Raw genomic sequence first — 17,715 nt, forward strand, 5'->3', positions numbered from 1 at the left:
AATCTCTGCTTTGGGCCTCACAGAGCAAATGAGAGGCTCTGTGGTGTTGCAGATGGCACACGGAGGGACAGGAGTCAGTTGGGGACCGAGGTCTGCCACTTCCTGCCCCGGTGAGCGTGGGAAAGTCAGCGAACTCTCAGAACCTGGATTTTTTTTTTAATTGTCAAATAGAAATGACAGCAATGCCTTCCTATGTGCCCGGAAGTCACTTGGGAGCATCAGACATGCCTACGTGCAAACAGTTAGGTTATTAGTTACTCAAATATTAGTTACTGGTTAGGAACGGAAAACAAATGAAATGATCAGCTGCAGCCCGCTCTGGGCCCTGGGGAAAGGGGCACAACGGAGGCTTCTTGAACTAAATTAGATTAATATTATTATTGTGTGTGTGTCCACATGTATGTGTGTGGAGTGTGTGTGTGTAAAGATATAATATTATTATTGTGTGTAATAATAGTAACCTTATTATTGACAATGCATGTGTGTATATGATGTGTGTGTGTACACATGATGAACCTGGGAACCACGGCAGAAGAACGGTGACCGGAAGCACCTTGGCTCACAGCAGGGAGGAGGGCTGGGCGTTTCACTGGCCCTGCACGTTTGTTCCTGGAGGAGGGATGCTCTGATTACAAGGAGGGGCTGTAGGAATTTGGAGGATCTGGCCAGGGCGTGTCCTCTATCCCAGCTCAGAGAGGACGGGACAGCCTTAGAGGGGCTTGGTTTTAATCGCAGTCACTTGGGAGCATCAGACATGATGCGGTTGCTCTTCCCATCGCCCAGCTGAGAACACGAAGACCCGTGCAACAGGTGATGGTAGGAGATGCGGCACATGAGGAGGCCCAGGTCCAGATCTCGTGTGACCTTTCTGCCTGGTAGACAAGGTCTCGGCGGGACGCCTAGGAGGTGAGTCTCAGCACCAGGAAGTCAGGGAGGGCTGGAGCGTCTTGGGCGACGTCTTGGCTCAGAACGTTGTTTAGGATTGATTGCAAAACACGTGGGACCCCGATGGGCAGGTCGCTGGGAGTGGGATGGGGTCATCTCTGGATGTTGGAGTTTTAGAAGAACCCCTTTAAGGGGTGTTAGCTTTGTGAGTTTTAAAGGTGTCTTGATCCCCAGCAGGAGCCGTGCCCAGCTGTGGGAGGGGCCGTACGTGTGTACTGCTCGTATATGCTGAATTATTTGCAGAGTGTGGGAGCGTCTGGCGTCCATTCGTGGGTGGGGTTGCTGTGGGCAGTGGAGAGGTGCCAGCGGTCTCCGGGGCGTCTGTGCCTGGAAGTGTAGGCCCTGCGAGGTGACCACGCAGCACTTTGTAATTTTGTTCCGGGTCCTCTTTGCCCGATTCAAGTTCAACACGGTGCTGCCAGCTGAAGGGGAGGCCAGAGACACTACTCTTTTCACCAGGACCCCCGAAGAAAGCCTGCAATACAGGGTTTTGAAAAATCGGGGTGAAGAGCACGCTGCGGTTCCCCCACGGTCTGACTAAGTGGACCGAATGTGAGGATCAACAAGAAACAGGATGTCTTGTGTATACAGTGTGCCAAGATGGGAAAAAACCATGTTTCATAAGCTTCGAGGAGAGGCCTAGCTCAGGTAGAAGCAAAGCTTGTGGTCATTTTTTTTTTTTTTTTTAAGAGAATCAAAAAGGTTCCAGTAGGACAGAGAATAAACGAAGACGTCCTTTCAGAGGACGGCGTGAAGGCTGTCCCCTCCCCCGCAGGGCCCAGGAGCCCGCCAGGGGTTGCGTGCAGGGTCCGCGCAGCCTGCTCCTGGTCACTGCAGCCGTCCACCGCGTGGCGATGTCGGAGCCCCTCTCCCTCTCTCATCGGCCACGTCTGCCTGTTCTTGGGCTTCTGCCCCTTTACAGAAATAGTACAGTTAGTTTATGAAACAGCAACAGCCACGATAAAAACAACAGGCAAACCTCTTGGGAATTTGCTGGGATCGCGTTAAACCTGTAGGTCAGTTTAGAAAGAACTGACTTTTTTTTTCTTGCCGTGGTGGACCTCTGTCTTTAGTGCTGTGTCACTGTCCATCTGCTTGTCTTCACACGTGTCTTTTGGCAAAGCGTGACACTCTTCTGTAGGTGGGTCTCGCTCATCTCCTCTGTGGTCCCAGGTACGAATGGCGTATGTGTGTTTGTCCCCCGATGGTGGCATCCTTGCTGGAGTATAAGAAGTATAGTTGACGTTTGCATATTGATCTTGCATTCGGCCACTTTACTAAACCTGTAGTATTTGCAACTTTTTTTCTGTAGATCCTCCTCCATGTAAAAGTTCAGATGTGAGTGTCAAGTGTTGCCTGTTTCTATTCATTTCTCATATATGTCTTTTTTCTTGTTCTCCGGTTTGAGTTAGGGCCGACCTGACTCCAACGTACAATGTCGATGCAGCAATAGAAGGTACCCTTCCCTCCTTCCTGATTTTTATGAGGAATGTTCTCATTTAATTACAAATGATATCTGCTGTCATTTTTTTCCTCAAATGACCCTCATTAGGTTAAGGAAGTCCCTTTACATATCTTTTTGGCAGAGTTGTGGTTTATGTTTTTAATCATAAATGCCTGTTGCATCTTACTGAAGGCAGCAGCCTTTGATGACCATTTGGTTTCTCGTTTGCCTCTTACTATATTATATTAAAAGTATGGATTTTTCCAGTGTAAAAACTTTCTTTTCCTCCTCGGATAAATGTAACTTGTCTGCTTTATGTTTTGTTTTTCGTTCCTCAATGCACATCCGATGAACATCTGGATTTTATTTGCTTTTATTTTGTTTTAAATTTTTGTTTCTTTACTCATGAGTGAGGTTGGCCTGTATTTTTCCTTTAACTGCTTTTGTCTGGTTTAGAGAGAAATTTTTTCCCCTATTTTTTTCCCTGTTCCTTGCAAGATTTTGTGCTTGATTTATCTGCTCTTAAAACTTTGGTAGTACTCAGCTAAAATCAAAACCTAGTGATTTCCTTATTGTAAGGTTTCTGTCCAGTTTTTTCAAGGCTTGTGAAATTATTTGACCTCCTATTTCTTTGTGAGTCGGTCTTCTTAAATTGTATTTTTCTAGGAGTATAGTCATTGTTCTTTATTTCAAGTTAAACTTATCATAAAATTTTTCATTTAGTTTTCAATCTCTATTATCTGTTTCACTACAAATATAGTTTATTTAGGCCATATCTTTTTTCTTCCTTGACCAGAGAGTGTTGGTTTTCTTATTATTTTCAAAGAAAAATACTTTTGATTGTTTTGACTCTCTTTATTTTAACTTTTTTGTGTGTGTTTTATTTATTTTTGTCTTTATCTATCATAGGTCTTTCCAAATATTTGCTTTGTGTTAATTCTGCAGTTGCTTTTCTTACTTCTTAAGCTAGAGACAGCTCATTCGCTTTGTCTTTTTTAAGATTATGCGTTTTCTTCTCAGCACTGCTTTAATGGCATCTCCTAGTTTTTGTTAAATAATATTCTCACTTTTTAGTTCCACCCATTTTCAAAGTTCCGTATTTTCTTATAAACCCACTAGTTATTGACCAGTCTTTCACAGTTTCTGAACCCAGAGAATCTTTTCATCACTGATGTCTGGGTACACAAGCCATGTGATACCAGTTATTCGAAATTTACAAAGTTATTTTTTATGTTCCTGTGTAATGTCAGCTTTTGTAAATGTTCTGTGCATTTTTGAGAAGATTGTGAATTCTCAGCTTGTTGATTGACATTTATAGTGACCATTCAGATCGTTAATAGTGCTTTTCATATCTTCTAGATTTTTGCTAATTTTCTGTTTGCTATATTAAGCTGCGTAGTGAATTTCTTCACTGATGGTGTATTTGTCATTTTTTTCAATAACTATATCATTTTTCTTTTTATATTTTGAAGCTATTTGATAGACACAAACTTCGAATTATTGAATTATAGCTCCATAATGGATTGGACTTTGTTTTTGTTATATAATTACCTTCTTTTCCTCTAGTTATGCTTTTTGCTTTAATCCTTTTTTGTCTGACAAAAACTTTCTTTTGGCAGGCATTTTCTTGGGTTACCTTTCTCCACCCTTTAATCTTTCCACTATCTTATGGTTTTAAGTAAATCTCTGTCTTTTTAAAATTAAATTTTAACCTTTTTTTCTTTTGGCTATCAAATTTAACTTATTTATTTCTTATGATCTTTAATAAATTTGGATTTTTTTTCCCAATTATTTTTATACTATTTTCTTTAAAAAAATCATCTTTGTTTCTTTGTTTTCTTCTATTTTTTTCCTTTTGTACATTATACAAAGATATAAGAAGGACACAGTCTTAAAATTGGTTGTTATCAACATGGTATTCTAGGCTTTTATTCTATAATTTCATTTTATTCGTAACTTCTATAGTATCTCAACATTTATAAAGAGACTCACAGCATCCTTCCCAATCTCCCTCCCCCCTCACTAAACAATAAAAATAAAAAAGGTCAATGGCATGTATATTTTGAAAGAAACCTCTTTGTCCTATGTTTTTCTCAGTGACTTGAAACTCTGGGACATGGGCGTCTCATTATCAAATGTGTTTATCTGGTGTCAGTGGCCCTATGCCAGGCCCTATTAGGGCAAGGCCAGAAGTCCCTTTCCTCCTGCACGCTTCACGGTTGTGCCACTATGAGTGTCGATGTAGAATTGTAGAACGTTTGGCGTCAGGGACCCCGGAGCTCATGCAGCACAGCGGCTTCCAGAATTACTGGGGAGGTGGGTGTGCGGTGGTCCCTTCTTCGGAGACGTCTCAGAAAGCCGATGTCTTAAAAATAAACGAAATGCAGCCGAGGCTCAGATTGGGACAAGCTTAGGGAGCCTGTGGCCCACGGCAGCTTGCCCCCCAGGTAATGTCAGGGAACCCCAGAACCCACACAAAGCTCTTTCCACTTAAGCCCGGCATTCCAGCAGGGGAGACACTGGACGCACTGGGGACTCTGGCTGGCGGCTGGACCAGAGTTCAGTCCTTCGCAGCCCCTTCTACGCCCTCCTGCCTCTTCGACCCCTTTGACCACCCTGCGAGAGGCAGGGCGATGTCTTTAACTCTAATTTTTTTTTTTTGGCAGTGGAAGATTTTATTTTCCCTATTACTCTTATCCTAACTGTCCCTTTTCTGAAAAACATAAAAACGTGCACACTGGCGGCATTCTCATGAAGAAAAACGAAGTAGTGACCATGCTGTGAATTAACAAAATTAGCAGAAACAAGAAGTCGTTTCCTCAGCCAGGCAGTTTTCCCCTCATTTAGGAGGAGAGTCGGTTATGAGGTGATCCGCACATTTCCACCTTAATTATTTTCCCCTCAATCCAGGTCACGTCTCGTGTCTTGCTTGGGTCACCCCAGTTTGCCAGCCATATGTCCACGTCTTAATGTCCAGCCCCGGGGTCTGCTGCTGGCTTCCCCGGGGGTCTCTCCGACCATGGAAACGCATGTCCAGTGTTTGTCACAGGGACGTGGCCACACAAAGCCTCGTTTCGTCCGCCGTGTTCGGTTGCTGCAGGCCCTTTGCCACCCTCCTCCGTGTGGGTCCCAGAGGGATCGGCTCAGGCAGACAGACCACATGCTATTTCTGTGCTTCTTCAAAGCTGCTTCCCAGCCACCTCTGCACCCACACGCTGGAAGGAGACGTTTGCAGCTATAATCGGCACACTTAAATACTAGTTAAATTCGGAGCGCGTACAAAATCCGTACGGCTCCCGACTCTGAGAGAAGCTCTAAAAATATCCCATGGCCAGGGGCCCTCCGAGACCTTTGACCATGAGGCGATCCCTCCGAACTTTTTAAGGCTTGTGGGGTGTTCCAGAAGCGCCTGGATTCCATGTTGGGGGGTCCGATCCAGGGAGGGCCGTGTGTGACACCGAGGAGTCTCGGCTGCCGGCTGGCGATTTCCTTCCTTGTTTCTATTCCTGGGATAAGACGCACAGTGACAGCCACGTCTCTTCCGGTTAGCTCCTGGAGGTCACCTGCCTTCATCGTCTTCGTGTCCTCTGTGTCTGGCACATGGCAGGCACCGGGCATGGTTGTGAAGCGGCCAAAGTGGGGGTTCGGGGATGCTTTGAGTCGAAGGGGCGTCCAGGTCCTTGCCCAGGGCTGTCGTTTGTGTGCCTGATACTTTGGTGTTTCACGTGTGCGGGTCACCTCTTTGATCCCCTTGAGCCCCCTGTGAGAGGCAGGGCGGTGTCCTTAACCTTGATTTACAGGTGTTGGAACCAAGGCTCCCAGGGACGTCTGGAATCGTCCACAAGCTCGTGAGTTTGGCTCGCAGCTGGGTCTCGAGTCTGGGTCTCCCCGGTCTTAGAGTCCACGTCCCTCCTGACTCCAGGCACCTCCTGGAAGACGCTGTGTTTTCATGGCCCGGCAGCTGGGGCCCTGCTCAGCCTCACTCCCTGGAAGGCTCGGTGGTTTCTGGTCCCCTCTCTCACACGACATCGGATAGGCTTTTGTGACGTACGCACGCTGGGTTCTCGCTCACCTGCCCCAAGTTCTGACCGGTTTGCCAGCCCCTTAGGCGCAGACCCGCGTTCTGCAGTGGCAGACGTGTGGACCCTGCTCTGTGCGAAACCAAGTGCTCCCAGGGCCTCGGGGGCCACGTTCAGACTTTACCGGCACCCGCGAGGCAGCTCCTGGAGGCGCCGCAGCTGCCCCGACTCCGGGCCCCCCGCATTCACCTGGCTGGGGTCCAGGGAATGGCTGCTCAGGGGTCACTCCCTCCCACGGTTCTGCGTCTGCCAGAGGCCGGTCCTGAGGCCTGGGCAGGGGGAAGGCCGTGCTCTGCGCCCCGAGCTTGCTCCATGGGGGCCGCATCCCTCTGCCCGGTGATCACGGTCACACTCGGCTGATTCTGGACTGTGAGCCCAGCGCAGGAGGCCACACGGCTTCTCAGCCTTAGAGCCCGCATGTTCAAATGCACTTAGTACACGTTGCTGGACGAATGACCCGCATTTAAGAATCCCGCGTTGCCTCCCCGCGTGCGTGCGTGCGTGGGGGCCGCTGCTCCGCAGACGCTGTGGTCGAGACGGGAAGCCCGGTGTTGGGAGCCTGGCCTACCTGCGGTCCACCGTGGCGTTGCTGGTCCTGGGCCGGAGGGACGTGATGAGCAGAGAGTCCCTGGAGTGTGCCGGGGAAGTGTTGGCCTTGTCCCCGTTCCTGAGGTGTCCCAAGCAGCCGTGCGGGCTCACGCACGCCACCTCCGCTGTGTTCGGGCAGCCACACGGCTCTGCGGCTTCTCAGACACGTAGACGCCAGGGCCGCCTCGCGCTGGGCCTCCTCCGTGATCCCGGGACATGGTGGCATGTGCGAGAGCTACCTCGGCATGTGCTTGCGTCTCCGTAAAGGACAGTCCCTCGTCTGCTCCACCCCGGCCCGTCTTTGAACCGTATGTCCCCTCCTGGGCTCGGGGAGCACCTCTCACCCCCTCCCAACACTGCGCCCCAGGGGGCCTGTCTTCCGAAAGCCGGCGCTGGGTTCCCACGTTTCCGGGGCTGCAGCTGAGGCCACCTGGTCTTGGATGTGCCGGGTAGGCAGGTAGTGGCAGACTTGGGCGGGGGGCGGGGGCGCAGGATGAAGTCTGGGAAGCACATGGCTCACAGGAGGGCTGGTGTCACATTGTTCTGGAAGGCGACAGGTGGACACACAGCAGTCCCATGGCATGGCTGTCATCACGGCTGCCACCGGGACCAGGCACGCTTGTTCCCAGGAAGTTGGAACTCGGTCACCGTCCACCTTGGCCTGACTCCCGTTTGCTGGCCCACTGCTCTGGGCTGCGGCTCCCCTAGGAGGCTGGCGACAGGCCCAGAAGCGAAGAGCCAGGATTTAAAGACAAACCCAGCTCGCTCCCTAACTCCGTGACGGTCACGGCGCAGACACGGGCTGAGCCTTCCGTGCTTCCCTGCCCCGCTCAGCCGTCCCCCAGTTCGAGAGAACAGGAAATGCAGTTGCGTTTCAGGCAGAGCAGCCCACGGCAAGGAAAGTTCCAGACCCAGGGACTCGGGTTCCCGCAGCCGTCTCGGCAGGAGCGGCTGCTGGGACTACGTCCCCCTGGGGACTTGCAGAAGTCGCTGGGACACGCGCCCTCCGCCCATCACGTGGCGAAGTCTCTTGCATCCTGGTGCTGAGTCTGTGGAGCTTTGATGTGGCCTTTGTTCCATGCAGAGCCTCAGAGTCCACTGTGGTACGAATGGCCGTGTGATCAGATGGCTTTCTCGGAGGGCGCTGGGCTGGCCACCCTTCCAGTCGGGCCCCGTTGCCGTGACCGGGCAGGGGAGTGTGGCCGGGCACCTGGGTGCAGGTGCTCACAGCCGCAGGCCAGTCCGTGTGTCAGACACCAAGGGCCTTACAACAGGTGGGCCACATGTTTCTACCTTATGTTGGCAGAACTTTCCCCCCCAAATCAGATGTCGCACATAATCGGAGCTGGGGCGGACTCAGAACCCACGTCCCTTCTACCCGGAGTCTCCACGCAGCCCCGGGGTCCTGCCCTGGCCCTCGCCGGCCTGCCTGCTGGCGCACACGCAGTCTGAAAAGATGCCAGTTTTCTCACAAAACCCCTAATGGGGAGGTGGGTGGAGGGTCGAGTCGTGACCTGGGCTAGGTGTCAGGGTGCAGAGTGACACTGGGTGGGCTGCGAAAAGCTCAAGGCCTGGAGCAGCGCCCGTCTGCAAGGCCCTTGGATACAAAGCTATTTTACTGGGTGGCCGGCCTACCTCAGTTACGCTTTGGAGGGGCCAGCGTGAGGCTCAGGGTCACTGGTCAGCAGTGCTGCCTGTTTGTCCCCACTCTCTTCGTCCCTGTGGGCAGAGGACACACGATGCTCCCACTGAAATACCCCACTGGCTTGTCCCAAGTGCAGCATCCGGCTGCAAGGCCAGGCCTCCGTCCTGGGGAAAGGTGCTGCTGTGGCCAGGCCCTGGGCCAGCTTGGTGTCTCACAGCGGAAATGTCCCACCAGCCTGGAGCCCTGGGAGCCAGGGTTCATGTCTCTGGAATCTTAGGAAGCCCCAAAGCCCCGCCACCGCCCCCCTGCTCCCCCAGCGGGAGGTCTGGGGCTTGTTGGGAGTTGGGAAGGGCGGACAGGAAGCGGAGGGGCTGAGAGGCGGGATGGGGAACCGGGCGGCAAGTCCAGGACTTCAGTGCCGCTGTTTGATGGTCGATTAAGAAAACGGCTCCGTCTCCGCACTCACGTCCCGGTGGCAGCAGCAGCACCTGGGGCCCGAGGCCCTGCGCCCCCTGACTCGCCCGGCATGAGAAGCTCGTTCATCTCACCCACTGCCTGCTCTCACGCCAAGATCTCTCGCTTGCGCTCCGTGTCGCTTCCTCTCCGTGGCCCTTCGTGTCCCGAGACCGGCCAGCCCTCGCGTTCTGAGGTTCTAAAATCAGCTTTTCCTCAGAAACGCGCAGGCGCCCGGATATCTCAGAGCTGCTTTATGGCCGTTGGACACCCGAATGGAAGAAAAGCAGGCCGAGCATCATTCTGGTTTTTGCTCATTGAAACCTTTAACTCCGTCCTTTCTGTTTCTGCCCGGGGAGGAGGGGGGCTCAGGTGAGATGCAGGGTGCAGACCTCGTGTCTCCGGGGGGCCAGCCCTCTGCGGTTTTCAGATCAACGCTTAGGGTCTGGCTTGCTTGCTAATTTTTTAAAACGCCCCAGCAAAGGTGTGTGTCTGACGCGTGGCGGGCGTGCCGGGAGCTGCCCCGGCTTCTGCTCGCTGGGGCAGTGGAGTGGGAGGGGGTTTAGGGTCCCTACGGTCTACTTCTCATCGAGCCGGTGAGAGAGGCCGGGCGATCACTGGAAAGGTGTGAGGAACCAGGACAACCCGAGTGTGGACAGGAAGCGGCCGTGACCCAGCAGGGCCGGAGGGCAGAGGCGGTTACCGCCGTGAGCTGGGCCAGGAGCTGCTCGGCCTGGCACGTCCTTCATGTCACCAGCCATCAGTGTCCTCCTCTGTGAAGGACGAGGCCGTGCTGTGATGGCCACGCCCCGGTGTGTGGCTTCCGCGCCCCCACAGGCGTGCTCTGCAGGGGTCGGGAGCTGCCTTCACATTCACAAGTGGTTTGTTCACTTCCTTCGGCAGGGAAGAGCAGGAGAAAGTCCTGGCTCCGTTTTGTGTGAACTTGGCAGTGCAGGGTGCTGTGGCGTCGCTGGCCAGCGCGACGCCCGTTTAAAGCGTGAAATAAACCCAGCCCCTCCATCTCTTTCTTGGTTTGTAGGCTTATTACGTGTCATCTTTATGCCTTTTCTTGCGTTTTCCCTTTAAAACATTGTGTGATAACTTTTGCACTTGGAAAAGAAGTAACACAGGCTTTTCTTTTCTAAGTCTCATGTCACATCTGACTGCCCGGTGCTGTGTCTCAGCAGGGTCGTTGCTTCGTAGGTATTCGATTTATATTCAGATTATGTTTTCTTTCCTTAATGTTATCAGATGTTAAAATGGTAATGTGCAGCGCGGATCTGACCAGGAAAAAACAGGTGGTTTTCTGAGCGTGGGGGTATTTGATTGTCGAGATCGGATTCCTGGAGAAGCACGTGCTGAGGCTCGGCCTGTGACAGTCCACCATGACGCCCGCGGGGAGTGACAACCACGTCCGAGGCTCCGTGAGCGAGGCTCTGGGGCCCGGCGGTGTTCGGTGTGAGTCCAGCCCTCGCTGTGTTTGCGAGGGGCAGGCACGCCTGCTAAGGACACTGTTCATGTTCATGTCACCAGACACGTGACACTGAGAAGTGGGACCGCTGACGGGGGCGGCTGTGCTGCGGGTGGCTTCCCCAAGGTCACGCTGTCCTTCCTAGCATGTGGCGTGGGGCACCGTCACCGTCTGGCCCTTCGGCCTGGCATCTCTCTCCTCCCACGGAGCAACATCTGCCGGCCTCTCCGGGCCCCACGCGAGTAGCGCCTCCTCCAGGCAGCGTTGGGGCGAGCCGTCTGCAGAAGCCCCCGCCGGGAGGGCCTCGCAGGGCCGGCCTCGTGGGAATGGCGTGAGCGCCGGTGGCCGTGGGCATGTGGAAAGCACACGTTATCCACGCAATGCACGCCTGATTCGGCACGCGCCGTTTCACCTCCGAGTTTCCTCACGGGTCACGCGTGGCCCGCGGCTGCGGCGATGCTGAGCGGGCTTAGGCAGGCGACGCGCGGCCGTGCCGGGGCCACCCATGGCGCCCCTGCCGCCCCCTTCTTCTTCGCGTGGCTGCTCACACGCCGCTCGCTGTCACCTGCACCGCACGCGTCCTGAGGCGGGGGGCCGCCTCGCCCAGCCCCCGCCCCCCGGACGCCGCCGCGGCACCCACGTCACCGCCAGCTGCAGGGCGGTGGGCTCGGCGAGCGGTGGCGAGCCTGACGTCGTGGAGCAGTGCGCCTGCCCAGTTTCCTGACAAATACATTTAGGGAGAAACAGAGGTGATCTAAGCTGTGCGTGGGAGTCTGCCCCCGAGACTCTGGCCAGAGGGGCTCCGGGATGTTCTCGGACGGGGGTTATTCTCCGAGGGCCGGGGTGGCCCCCGCTTCTGGCGGAAACAGAAGCGCGGCCGCGGCCCCAGCACGGGACGGCCTCCTGGGCGCGGCTGGTGTGGGTCTCCCCAGCGCCCCGAAGGGCTCTGCTCGGAGGTTTGTTTCGGGAGAGGGTTAGAGGCCACTGCAGACTCCCCCGCCACCAAAGCGTCCCGCACGCGACGGGAATCCTTCGAGGCGGAGGTCGGTGGTAGCTGACCGTTCTCCGCAGCGCCCGCCCCTGCAGTGCCGCTCAGAGCCGGCTCACGAGCACAGGCGACGTGAGGCCACTTCCAGGCACCGGAGTCTCCCGTCCCCGAGCGGAAGAAACGAGCCGGAGGACGCTCGCTGGATGGGCGGCTCAGGCGGCCGTGCGGTCTGCGCATTCCTGGGGCCCCCCAGCTGCCGCCGAGCCCCGTCCCCTCAGCCCGACCTCGCGCGCCCCTTCCTGGGCGTCCCCAGTGACGCCTCTGTCCCTCGCACGTCTGTGGTCCTGTCCGGAACGGTGGCTCTTATCCCGAGTCCGCCCTGCGCGCTTCGCTTCCGTTAATGGCGTCGGGAGTTCGCATAGCCCTGCACGCGATGGGCGCTGGGGCTGCCTGTCTGCCCGACGCCCACATGCTGCCACCCACCACCCGTGGGACACCTCTCTGCCCCGACCCCACACGCCGGCACCCACCACCCGTGGGACACCTCTGCCCACCCTTTCTGGTTTTTCCTTTTTCTGTTCTCCGCCCTCGCCGAGGAGCTTATCAGCCCGCACGTGAATGCTGGTGACGTCGAACCCACTGATTGTGTTTCTCCCCCAGTTAGAGTCTCATCCGTCTGACAGTTAACCGCAAATCCAGCTTCGAACGTGTGTTCTGTGGAACGTGTACGTTCTCGTCTGTAGAAAGACACAGCTCGTCTGTCACTGTCCTGCGGGACATCTGCCTGGGAGTGCAGGGTTTGCGCACACGCTGGGGGTTGGGAGGACAGACACTCAGCCTCTGCGGTGGCTCCGTTCCTGCACCCCCGCCCGGGCGTGGGCACCCCCATCTCCCTGCCTGAGATCTCAGCCTTCTCTGAGGGGCCCCTTGTGCTGAGGGCCACAGGCGTGGGGACAGCACCCCCACCTGGAGCTGCCCCCGCCGATGGGGGCAGAAGGTGGGGGATGAGTGCCCCAGCCATGCCCCTGGGGAGGGGTGACGAGGGCCGGGTGTGACAGACCCCCTGAGCGGCCGAGACGTTCACTACCGTGGCGTTGCTTGGTGGCGCGTCCTGCACTGGCTGTTCCCCACCTGCTCACCCCGCACCTCCAGACTGTTTCCTGGGGTCCCTTCCCAGACCGACTTTTCCACGGGGACCACCGTCTCTGGGTCTGCTTCTGAGGGAAGCCAGGTCAAGGCGCTTCCATGGATTTCTGTGTCCTCTGTGCAAAACGAGGAAGGAGTCAAGAGCTCGCTGGGAGAATCCCATGAATTAAAGGGCGTGAACGTGTTTTTAAACTCTGAGCACTAACGGGTTTGGCTGGAATCCACGCTTTGGCAGCTCCCATCACCACGTCAGGAACACTGACGTTTCTTGGAAGCGGGGCCTGCGTGCGGCGAGCTGCTGGCCTCTGCGGGGTGGGGAACGCTTTCCTCTGGGGCGCGTGTCTCATTCTGGGAGATCTGCTGTCCGTTGCTTTCGAATTGTGCATCCGTCCCGCCGCTCCCCAGGACACTGCGACTGTGTCACAGAGCAACGCGTCAGAAGGCAGCGTGTCACTGACCAAGACGGTGTGATGCCAGGACGGCCCGGCGCGGGCAGAACGCACTGGACGCGCGGAGAGCCAGCCCGCCCTCGCCAGCCCTGGCCGCGTCCCCTTGTCCAGCCCCTCCTCCCCTCCGGGCCTCTCTTCAGGAGGCCGGAAGAGCTACGTTCCAGAACCTTCGGGCCTGCTTTATTTGCACTCGGAGATACAGAATGAGACTGTCCTCCGGGGTGACTCAGAAATTAAAATACGCGGGCAGAGTGTATTTTTATTTCCTTTGGTGGAAGCAGGAGGACAGTGGACACTTTCGGCACAGCGGCTAGCCAGGTCAGGATTAGCCCGGCACAGACTCCCGGTTGGCACACCCAGCGGAGCCAGTGGCTACTCACTCACCCCTTTCTCTGGGGCAACCCCGGGTACTGTGAGTTTATTCTGGGAACGTAGAAAAGTACTCCAGTAATTGAGGTGTGTCCTTGCGGTGGTGGCAGTAATGAGGGCCTCGTGCTCAGTAGCAGGACTCCTGGCCTTGAAGACACACACACCCCCTTCTCTGAGTCAGCCTGTTCTCGTCACGAGGAGCAAACACACTTGACAAAATGGTCATTTTCTCTAACCATACAAAATAGCACCCCGAATTACCTGCAGAGTTGTTTTTTTTTACAAATCAATTTAGCCACAATGTCTAGAAAAACAAACGCACTCTTCTTCAGGACGGAGGAGACACTCGGAGTCGGCCTGACTTCGGTGGCACTGTGAGCCCTGGAGGATGGCTGGGTGGCCCCAGACGTGGGTCCCACCGATGGGCGCAGCTGGTGGACACGCCGATACCGATGTTGGCCAGAAAGGTAACGCCTGTTGCAAAATTAAAATAGGGAGCAACTTGTGTGACGCGACAGTTACAGTGGGAAAGCAGACTGCGCTCCGGGGTGGGGTCCGGCTGCTCAAGCTCAGCTCCGGGGTGACGGAGTTTTCCTGGACCTCTGCTCTGTCAGACGTGGCGCCCACGGCCCCTCGTATCGGCTTGCAAGACGGGGCCGTGTGTCCCCTACACGCAGACAGCCAGGGTCTCGGCGTGCCGGCACGGCAGCTCCGCTGGCTGGGGGACCGGAGTCCGGCCTGCTCGTGAGGTCCTGCCGCTGGGCGCTGGGGCCGCGGGCGTCACCTGTCTCGGAGGGCGAGGGCGTGGAGGGCTGACTGGGACAGTGTGGTCCCTCTCGCTCTGACGTCCGCCGTATTTTTGGCATGGATTAAACTCCCTGCTTTTCCGCTCGACAGCCCGACCTTGGAATAAAGCCTTGCGCGTCTGCTGCCGGCCGCGGAAGCGCGGACTGAGTTTCTGGCTCCTGCTCCTGTTCCTTCGAACGCAATGCAATTTTCTTTCGGGTCTTTCCTCCCCGGAGCTTGCAGCCTTTTGGGGGGCGGTGGGCCCTGGAGGGAGCCTGCCTGCTTTCCGCACAGCCCTGGTAGGGCGCCCCCCTTCCGGGCTCCAGCCTATCGTGCGCCAGCCCCTGGAGCCGCGGCCACCCACCCCTCCCCGAAGCCGGAGCAACAGCAGCGCGCACTCGCGTGGGCCCTAATTCCGACTGTGCGCCCTCCTCCTCCCACGCCCTCACCCCGGGTCTGGGATTGGGGCTCAGGCGCCCTCGTCTGCAGGGCAGTTCTGTAGCGAGATCGAGTGACAGTTTGAAATGCTGCCTGCTTCTTTGTTTGTTTGTCAGCAGACGTGGAGAGCACTTTGCCCAGCCACGCAGCAGATGTTAAGTAACTCCCCCCCACCCCAGCAACTGGACACTTTTCCTGTGTAGCTGATTTTTCCCTTTCAGAAGCATTTTTCGAGTGGCTGGGCTGAGTGGAAACAGCCCAGCTGGTTTCTTTGTGGGCTAGCCGCTAGTTCTTGGAATGCGAGGGTGGGGTTCAGTTCCCCTTAGAAAACCCTTCCCTGCCCTTGCCCGCCTTCCTGGCCTGTCTGCTTCAGGAGCCAGTTTACCTGAGGGGGGCTGCCTGCCGTAGGTGTCCCTGGATTCGTGGCTGACACACAGCTGGTGTGTCCAGCCCTAGGATCGTGGCTGACACCGCAGCTGGTGTGTCCAGCGCTGGGTGGGGGCGCTGTACACACTGCTGAGGCCAATGTTGGGGGTCCAAGGCCAGTGTCAGGGGTCCCCTCCCCGCCGTGTCCTGGCCCCAGCTCCCGGAGGAAAACGCCTCGTAGACGCTCATGGCTGGCAAGCAGGTGATCAGGAGGGGGTGTCGGTGAGGTCGGTCCCCCCTTGCTGGAGGGGTACTCGTCCTCGGCCGATCGGGGCACAGTGATCGTAGTAACAGCCCACACCGAACAGCAGACGCCATCGCCGGAGATGCGGGCTGGCCGAGTGCGTGGCTGGGAGCGTGTGGCTGGGAGCGTGTGGCTTTGGAGCCGGGTAACGCGGGGTGAAGCTCGGCCCTGACGTTGGGCACTAGACGAGCGCTGTCCGCACCGAATCGCGTGTCCCTCGTGTCCCTCGCCGCACCCCAGGTGGTGCTGGTGGCTGTTGGCACCAGCGACTGTCGGTCGACGCCACAGACTAGCCGGGTTCATTGACTGCACTTCCTCGGCTTTTCCCGTGCATGTTGGCGTCGCAAAGCCACCATATTGTCATCGAACCCGCGGGATAAATGCCACGCACGAGCCCGGGGCACGAGGCGGCAGGGCATGGCTCGGATCCTGAGAATCTTACAGACTCGATGCAGGGGAAGGACTCTGTCAGTCCCGGGTGTGGCTGAGGGGCCTCCGACAGGGACCCGTGGGAATCACGGCAATGTCAGAAATCCTGGGACTGTCGTGGCCTTGGAAGATGCCCGTGCGCTGGACCGTGAGGGGGGACACAACTCACTGGGTGGACAGGGAGAGGCGTGGACACTTGTGAGCAGAGGCCGTGCAGTGGGGAGGCCTAGGGCTTCCTCAGGAAGTCAGCACGAGGCGAGGTGGCCCACTCGGGAGACTGTCCTTGGTGGAGAGGTGGGCGCGCGTCCTGCGTGAGGCCAGGCGGGCTGGCTGGGGCTAAGGAGTCTGTATGTCTGTCACATTCTCAAGGCATCTTCGCTGTTACTATTCTTTCTTTATCCTCATTCGAATTGATGTTGCTTGGTTTTCCCTTGTGGGGAAAATAAAATCCTCCCGCAAGGCTGACCCTTATTCCGCGAGCTGACAGGACTTGTCTAAAAATCCTAATTCCGACAGGCTGTCCGTCCGTCAGAGGATGTTGAACCTTTCGACGATAAAAGGAATGTTGGATTTTAAATTCGGAAGAGACCTGGGGGAGAGCAGGTATATGCGGACATTTTTGGCAATCTCAGTTACCTCGGAGAGAAAAAAATACCATTAAAATACCATCTGGAACTTCTCTCTTAGTTTACACAGTATCGATGCACCTCCCCTGACTTTAAGGAGGCAAGTGATGGCTGGCGTCAGGTTTACAGCATCGCGATTAGACACCCGTGTCGCTCAGGGCGTGTGGCACCCCGTGAACCCAGCGTCCCGCTGACACCGCACGCATGTGTCACGGTGTCGGCCGCGCTCCCTATACTGTGCTCCCTGCCTCCCTGACTGTGTTGTAACCACCTCTTTATCCTTCTTAATCCCTCCCCACTTTTCACCGAACCCCACGCTCCCTCCCGTCTGGTGACCGTCAGAAGGTCCTGTCTGTCTCTGCGCGCTCGTTCGTTCCGTTCCCACACGCAGGCGCGAGCGGCCTTTGTCTCCCTCTCCCCGACGTGCCGCGCTCGGCACCGCACCCTCCAGGTCCCTCGCGAAGTGTCCTTTTCCACCCCTTTACTGTTAGTCTGTGTGTGTCTTTTCATCTGAAGTGAGTCTCACGCTCACATTTTTTTAAAGGTAAATATGAAGAAACCCCGTTTGCCTCCGTGCCTGGCGGCCCGTCCTCTCCAGCGCCCAGCGTCCCCGCCCTGTGAGGTCACTGTTTTAATTAGGATCTCGGGTGTCCATCCAGGGTTTCTTCGTGCGAGTAAGAACCATGCAGATACGCACGAAGTTTATACGACGTTCAGCACGTAACGTGTGCTGTTCTGTGCTTTCTCTTTTTCCTTATACGTTCTGCTGACCTTTCCAGCTTAATGTCCAGGAGGCTCCCTCCTCCTTCCTGCGCAGCCTGGCGTTCCACTGGGCGGGCCGTCCACGGTTCACTTGTCTTCTACGTGGGTGGCCTTTAATCCTTTGGTATTTCAAACAAGGCTGTGATGACTGATTTCCTAGGCTGACTGGTCGCATGCCTAGAGGAGGAATTTCAGGACAGTGGGTGAGTGCAGGTACGGTTTGGGGAGCTGCTTGACGGGTCCCCCAGGTCCCCCTTTTCCTGTGCTGCCTCAGGTGGACCCGCATTCGGCGGGGCGGGGGGCTGGCGATCAGCCCACAGCCGCACCTACGGTGCTTGGCCAAACGTTTGAATGTTTCCAGTCGCATGGGTGAGAAGGGGCGTCTCGTGTGGGTAATTTGAATTCCTCTCCTGTGTACCTGGACTGG

General features: G+C 55.9%; 1 protein-coding gene across 8 annotated transcripts in view; it reads left to right on the forward strand.

The window, feature by feature from the left end:
* The window catches only part of RNF144A (ring finger protein 144A), a 91,251-nt gene that overhangs the window by 31,613 nt on the left and 41,923 nt on the right, over positions 1–17,715 (forward strand). The window contains exon 2 of one of the 8 annotated variants that reach the window (XM_039849512.1): positions 13,910–14,044. The exons of 5 other annotated variants lie outside the window; for them this stretch is intronic. In XM_039849512.1, the coding sequence (XP_039705446.1) occupies positions 13,966–14,044 (79 nt within the window). In that variant the 5' untranslated portion in view covers positions 13,910–13,965. Of the gene's footprint in view, positions 1–781; positions 907–13,909; positions 14,045–17,476; positions 17,492–17,715 lie in introns of those variants that run through there. 2 more of the 8 variants (XM_039849516.1, XM_039849520.1) reach the window with 2 other exon arrangements.

Source organism: Pteropus medius, unplaced genomic scaffold, assembly GCF_902729225.1.
Source record: "Pteropus medius unplaced genomic scaffold, Ma_sr-lr_union100, whole genome shotgun sequence".
NCBI classification, from domain to species: Eukaryota; Metazoa; Chordata; class Mammalia; order Chiroptera; family Pteropodidae; genus Pteropus; species Pteropus medius.